This window comes from Pagrus major, chromosome 4, assembly GCF_040436345.1.
Source record: "Pagrus major chromosome 4, Pma_NU_1.0".
Lineage (NCBI taxonomy): Eukaryota > Metazoa > Chordata > Actinopteri > Spariformes > Sparidae > Pagrus > Pagrus major.
In genome coordinates this window covers 7,051,514-7,059,038 of record NC_133218.1, presented here as the reverse complement: position 1 = coordinate 7,059,038, position 7,525 = coordinate 7,051,514, and the positions used below count along the sequence as shown (strand labels likewise).

Here is a 7,525-nt window from a genome sequence, read left to right as displayed (position 1 = left end):
TAACAATTTAAGAACAGAATGAACAATTGCTTTATTTTCTTGTACTCTATATAAACATTCTTGAAAACTGAGCCAGCACTGTTTTGAAGAAATAACTATTATAGAGTATAATGTGATAATAACTCAAATAAACAGTTATTTATGAACATTCTTTTAACGTGGCTTAACAGCCATGTTCAACAATTCACTATTAGTGACTCTATAATGTTGTGATTAAAGAAATGTTGTTGTTGTACTCACAACAACAACGTAAAGAAAATACAGTGGTAACACGTATGAGCATGCTGCCGACTACAGCATGACTACAGTATATACATACATACGTGGGATAATGAACGTTACGAATATTTAGCTATGCGTTCATAAATTCTGTCTGAAATGGTGAAAGCATCAAGCTGTCTTTCAGAAAATAGCTAAATTAGTAGCTTGATTACTGGATACAACTATACTTGAGTCTGAAGGACAGTTTCGATGATGCTTTCACCCTGTCGGACAGAATTCATGACTGCATAGCTAAACATTCAGCTGACTAATTGTTACTAATGGCTATCAACCCAAGTCTGCATAATTTAATTAACCCTGTGTGGGCTCCTGCTAGCATAACATACCTGAGGTAGATGGGGAAACTGGAGAGGAGCTATGAGCCAGGCTGTCGAAAACTGCGTTTCTCCGACTGTATTTTATGTATGTTCGCTAGATGTTTTGAAAGATTGCTTGTGCCCTTACATGCAAAAGACTTGTTGCACTATGGCAACGAGCATTGTCTGCATGGCTCTCTCCGCCATTGCCACTTGGAACAGGGTTTCTGCGTCTCTGTCTGTGCTGGCGTCGTGTGTGAGAAGTGACAGACAGGCAGTGAGAGCCCGCCTCATCCCCTGCACTGGACAGGCTCTGACACAGATCTCTGTTCAGGATTGGGATTAGGGATACATTGCATTTTAACAGACAAACTAGATGCACAATTGGGGGAAAATATCATGCATTTTAAATGTCTGACAGCCCATCACTAACATTTTAGTCCCATCCTTTCTCGTCATTGAAAACAAAACATACATTTTGTCATAGTTTTTATTATGAAAGATCTATTTTTAGCTCGTCATCTTCTTGTCTTAGTCATGGAAAAAAGGTCATTGGTGAACATTTTTCATTATAGTTTTAGTTAACAAAATTAACACTGGTGTGTAAACACATTTCTATTCACCTAACACATCCAAGGACAGTAACCCAGACGCTATTGCCTGCTCCTTTGTAGTTACATCTGATTCTGCTTAGCTGGGAGTTAATTCTAGTATTTGAAGGCTCATAGTGATATACTTTGGACAAGAGCCTTTGTTAAATGACAGTTCACAGTTAATATAATTGCCTGTGTGTCTACTCTATGTACACAAAAGGGTCATTAATATTTGATCTTAAATGGGGCACTATGTAGTTTCAGTGAAGTAATTCAAGCTCCGAATTTTGATAATTACAATATAAATTAGGTAATGATACAAACTCAGAAATATTTATATTACCATAACTGAATAAATAAGCTGTTCTCAGAGGAAAATAAGGTCCCCAGAACACTGTTTGAAGCTAGAAAGATGGCAGGGTCTGCCACATATAAAGAACAACATTATGAAATTGTGTTGTCCTTTAAGGTCAGTTTGTTTATTCAGTTTACTCATGACAACAAAGAGAGTTTGTTAATTTAGTTTGTTTAGGCATAAAAAAACAGTTAATGAAGATCTTTCTCTGCTGTTCAAAATTTCTTCTCCTTCTAACTACAGAGTGCACCTTTTTATAGCATTGAAAAGTTTGAGTTTAGGGTTTTGTCAGCTGAGACATTCACACGCACACAGGTTTATCTAATATTTAAACAACTGGTATTGATATTCTGTACATTGTACACAAGATTAGTCTAGTGTACTTACTATCAAGCAGACTGATGGTGTTTCCTATGTATCTTCATGGCTCCTTGTTTGTTTACTGTTTCTGGGATTATACAATGTCGACCTCTGGGCCGTTGAATAGGGAACATTCAGCATGTATAAAAGTTGCAAAATGCAAAGTTATTTCGTGCAAGAGCAGCCATGTGAGATTATATATTGCTTCAGTCTGAACTATCTTCTATTATAATCATTTATAATGGTTAAAGGTTAACAGAGGCGGTCAAATTGTGTGCAAAGGTCTGTAAGTCCTCCAAATGTACTATACTATGTATTTACCGTCATAATGATCCTGTCCTATAGATAATGTGAATTGACGAACTATCTTTGACTAAGTTTAACACAAGATTCTTAGAAGCAAACATTAGAAAATGTTTTTTTTTTTTTTTATGGATATAAAGTTTAAGTTCATTTCTATCCTTATGAAGATTTTCATTTTGGACTGTTTTTTTGTTTTACCATGTAACAAGTCTATCTACCTTTCTAAATAACAGAACACAACTTTTTTCTAAAGTTGTCATGCGTTTAACTCTACCCTGAAATTCACCTACCATTTGCAGTGGGTTTGCAAGTTGATGGGTATTTGTTTAGGGAGCATGAATGCTGACAACCGTTACACGTACAGAGAGTGAGAGGGTGAAAATGACTTGCTCTCAGGGGCCTTGACAACCTTTGCCCTGCCAGCTCTCGTTTCAGGCCTTGTAATTGCCACTGACCAATGGGCTCCCGTTTGAAACTAGACCCTGGGCTGCAGCTATTAACGTCCCCCTCCAAACGGATCTTGTTTTGATTCCTGATGCTTTTATAGGTTTTGTCTTTAGGAGACATTCCTGGTCGGCACATACCATGCACCCCTTTCTGCCCCTATTTTCCTTCCTTCCCGTCTTGTGGGGCCATTTGCCCCCCTCCCTGCACTTACAAACATACACACAACCATGATCAGCCTTTGTGTGTGTGTGTGTGTGTGTGTGTGTGTGTGTGTGTGTGTGTGTGTGTGTGTGTGTGTGTGTGTGTGTGTGTGTGTGTGTGTGTTAGGGCTACTGACCAGCCCACCCTCCACTGGCCCCTCCTGTCAGCCAGCTACACTCCATGAACTTGGCCACCCGTCACAGCTGCGTTAAGATTGAAGGATGGGGGGCCCTTGTATCCAGCTGGGTCGGAAGACATGGGTGGGGGCAGGGCAGGCCCAGATGCAGATGGTTTAGGTCAAATGGAGATGTTTGAGGATGAAGGGGGAGGGGGACACAGGAGCTCAGGGGCACAATAACTCCAGAGGTTACTCCTCCAACCCCTGGAAAAATGCACTCTTGGAGTTTGAGTATATATTAGTTTCCATGTGTTTGTGTTGCAGAATGTTGGCAGTTGTTGTAACTAGCTTAGAGTCAACGTGAACTTTTTGACCTTTATTCAGCGTCAATCTGATGGGATCTTTCCAGGTAAAAACCAAATAAACACATTTAAGAAAAACATTGGAAGTCCCTTCTTAAGAAACACACATTTGCAACTACATTAATGTTGGAGACAGTCAACATCTCCAGTTCAGGTTAGGCCAGGGACCTTGTAGCATGACAATGCATGACATGTTTCTCCTTGCCCATGTCTCCTCTCTGTATCTCTAATGTCATTATCAAGTAAAGGTAAAATGTCAAAAGAGTCATCTTAATAATAGATAATTGTGTTACTTTGAAGGGTAATGAAATGAGACCACTGCAAAATAAATTGTCTCTGAACGTGTTTGTAACTACTTTCTGTTTGTTTACTGACCTTATCTGTGTTTTCTCTCTCGTTTGTTGTAGAATGGGAATGCAGGCTGGGCGGATGAGGCCGACAGTAGCAGAGGAAGAGGAGAGGCCTCCAGAGACTTTGCTAAGGTAGCATTTGGAGACTGTGATCAACAGATAGCTTCAGTGGGTATAGTCATGAAACAAGAAGGAAACTTGCACTAATTTTGCAATAACACTAATTCTTATTAGATTCAAACTCAAAAGATAACACCATATGATAAGCTGGCTGTTGACATGAATGTGAGAGAAAAAAACTAAGAACTATCTTTTTTCTCTTTCAGCTGTATGAATTGGACAATGACCCCAAAAGGAAGGAGTTTTTGGATGACCTCTTCACTTTCATGCAGAAAAGAGGTAAGAGAACTCTCTACAAATCCATGTTATATTAAGAAGCAAATGTTTCACCACTTGAGCTCTCCATTGCCCCGTCGAAGTCAGATCCAGCGGTATGGTATACACTTAAAAGTTGGAGGTACAGTTGTAATTTAGATGTGAATCAAAAGAAGAAAGAAAGTACACCTGGGTCTTTTTCCTCATTAGAGTTGTGGTACAGCTTGGTGAAAATCATTTTTGTTGAAATGCTTTAGCTCCTATATCCTTGTAGACAAGTTAGTACAAACTTAAAATTCAAAACCACACACCTATGCTATCCTTACTCTCAAGGCATGGGCAGTGTTTTACATCTCGTAGAAATACCTTTGCATTATGAATTGCAGTTAAAAGTTGCCACAGATGTGACATTGGTTGGAGTTCATTTCCCACCCTCTGCCTATGTGGGAAAAGCAAATAGCACACGACTTCCATTTCTTAAGATTCATTTCCTGTCTCAGTGTGAGGAGGGGTTGCTATTTTTTACAGAGCATCTGGAATTTCACTATAGGTTGATTTGTGTTAGGCCTACAGCACAAATGGTTTGTTAGAGCCCATATAAACTGGGCAAGGATTAAAGTGTAAATATATAAGTTCTTTCATTTGTGGCTTTAGTCTTCCAACATGGGTGTCAAGTGTTACATGTCACTGATCTACTCAAAAAACATGCTGTAACTCTCACTGGCTAAGAAATCCTTTACTAATTCCCCCCCAGAGTAAAGGCCTTAAGAGGTCAGCAGGTGAGGTGTGCCTCCGTTGATCCTGTGGTTCTGCAGTATCAGAGCCAAGAGGATCTGGCAGTGGCCTAACTTATTTAGTTGGCCAACAGCCGGGGAGGCTCAGCTGACTGCGTGCTGCTTTGACACTAACTACAAGACTCCTCTGACCAGGGCAGCTAATGCACTTAGGCTTTTATCAGACAAATCTGTTGCCAAGCAAGTTACATGGCTTGAGCAATACCTCCCAAGGTGAATCACAATGTTATTACAGTGGTGCATACTTGTCATTATGTTTTGGCAGGCTATGATGAGCGATGATGGTCTGTGAGTGTGTGCGTGTGGTTCATACTTCATTATGTTTTGTCACAGGCTATGATGGGTGATAGGATATGTATGCAAGTGTGTATATGATGCATACTTTGTTTTGTCAGACGGTGACAGATGATGATGATGATGCGTGCATTTGTGAAGATGGGCCCACGTGCATCGATGTGTATGTACTTGTGTGCATATGTTGACGAGCTCACATTCACAAGAGCAGCAGCTTCTGAGTGTCTGGTCTGGTCTGAGCACCCGGAGGTCTTGTTTGGAGGTTGATGAATTAAGTGGAGTCAGAGAAAGGGAGGGACGGGATCTGTCAGGGCCCTGTTAGCATCTCTGTCCAGTGGCAGATGCTGGAAGCGGTTGGCTGACCCTTTACTCACGCTGGTCAGACAGAGAAATCCATCAAGCTGACCAAAATGCCACCTGACAGCAGATAACTGGCTTGTTAAAGTCTGCCATATCACATTATTTTCACTAAATTTGCATTTACTTAAGACAGGAAAAAGTATGTTGAATTCTATGCAAAAACAAAGTATTTTTTTTATCATCCAATTGTTGTGTTTTGAGCAACACAAACAAGGAATGAATTACAATACTGATTTAACGAAAACATTTTTTTAATTTAATTAACATAATTTGCTTGTGGCTTTAAAATCACCTCTCCTTAAAGCAAAGAAAATCGCATGCTGATTCACTGATGAAAATATAAATGAGAAAATTGCAATCACTGTCATTTATGTTTTAACTTGTTGAGTTAAATTACATTTCCAGAGAGAATTACAGTGAGTGGAACTGGAATCAGCTTGCATGGATCAAGTTCCTGTATCATCATTAGTACAAGTGACCAGTTGCAAGGGTGTACAAGGGTCAGTGCACAACAACAGTTGTTAACAAGTGTAACTGTCTCCTAATAGAGTGAGGCAATAGGAAAAAGAAAATATGGTGAAAGATGGAAGAATGTTGTTAAAAGGGCTCCAGGACCAAACAACATTCTTGTGTCATATTGGAGATGTGAAACTTTAAATATGAATGCAGTATATGACAGGGAAGTTGCTGTTGACATTAGAGACCTGGTGCAACCATTGTACAGGAGGGTAGGGTATAATTTCAGCTGCTCTAGAGTGAGTTCTTCACCCCTCCCTTAAGACAAGAGGCACTTGGCTGACCTCTGCTGTCTCTCAAACCCAAGTCTTAATCACAGGGAACAAATTGCTTGGCTGGGATTCCCTTTTTGCTGTTAGTCCCAAGACTGTATGAGATGAAGAGCAAGCCTCACTAAGCTCTTGTTCATGGCATCCTCTAATTACTGTGCGTTTACTCCTACTTCCATTTAATTTCATAGATATGGGGTCAAGATTATTCCTCTCTATTTTTTTTTAATGAAAGAGTACCCAGAAAGCCTTTCTAATTTAATGTCACTATGTGGAAGACGGGGGATAACAGCTGGTCATATGGGAAATGCCATCCTCTTCATTTGACCAACCTTACAAGAAGAATAGTAAAAATAATAATGCCTCATTTTGTGAAGTGTTAAGAAGGTTAAGTGAAATCCAGTGGAATCTCTGGGCGGAGAGAGACAAATGGTGAAGTGCTTTTCCCACCTCGTCGTGGGGGCCTCATGGCCCTGAGAGGAAAGCAACAGCGGAAGGAAAACTTACGAGGGATTCCCATTTCCTGGCTCTGCGCTTAAAAACAGACGTGTGTGTGTTAATGGTTGAGGAATTTTAGCAGCTGTCCTAAATCCTGTCTGTGCTTAAAGGGGCCCATTGATAGACTTTGCATCACAGAAATGGCAGAAGACACACATACAAACCCCTCTCTACCTTTACTTCCCTGACTCTTATTTCTTTTTGACTACTCTAACATCCATTGCTGGGCCCCTTTCGTTTTTTACCATTGACCTCCTTTTTATTTATTGCCTGTAATTTTAAAAAAGAGGCCCAGTTTTATTCTACCGGAGAACCTCCTGTCATTGCTGCAGATAGAAACATAGGCTAATGGCCTCACATGTAAATGTAATGTAAATGCACTAGGGCTGCTCAAGTTGGAGGAGTGTGGGCGGAGGATCTTAGCCTCCCTGAGTTACGCCGACATCACTGTTCATCATATCCATTACAGGTTTTGCTACTTCACCCCCACTGGGAGCGCAGAGAAAAGCTTTGACGCTGGCTCGACGCCATTTACCACCTCAAAGGTTTCGATTAAGCAGATGGGTGGATGTTTGTTTTGGTTTGACACCCAGCCACTTTCTTATTTGGGCTGGGGGTTTCGGGGCAGGAGTTGGGGTTGTGAAGAGGTAATAGAGGCGCTAAGTGAGGCTGCGGGAGCTACGGGTGCATGATTAAGGGGAAAAAAAGACGAAGAAAATAAGAGTGATGCAGCCAACTGCCTGTCAGCGCTG

General features: G+C 40.6%; 1 protein-coding gene across 3 annotated transcripts in view; it reads left to right on the top strand.

Moving 5' to 3' along the window:
- The window catches only part of LOC140995137 (AT-rich interactive domain-containing protein 3B-like), a 53,312-nt gene that overhangs the window by 24,072 nt on the left and 21,715 nt on the right, over positions 1 to 7,525 (top strand). For 2 of the 3 annotated variants that reach the window (XM_073465073.1, XM_073465074.1), the window contains exons 3-4: positions 3,725 to 3,835; positions 3,994 to 4,066. In XM_073465073.1, the coding sequence (XP_073321174.1) occupies positions 3,725 to 3,835; positions 3,994 to 4,066 (184 nt within the window). The remainder of the gene's footprint in view (positions 1 to 3,724; positions 3,836 to 3,993; positions 4,067 to 7,525) is intronic. The other variant, XM_073465075.1, reaches the window with a different exon arrangement.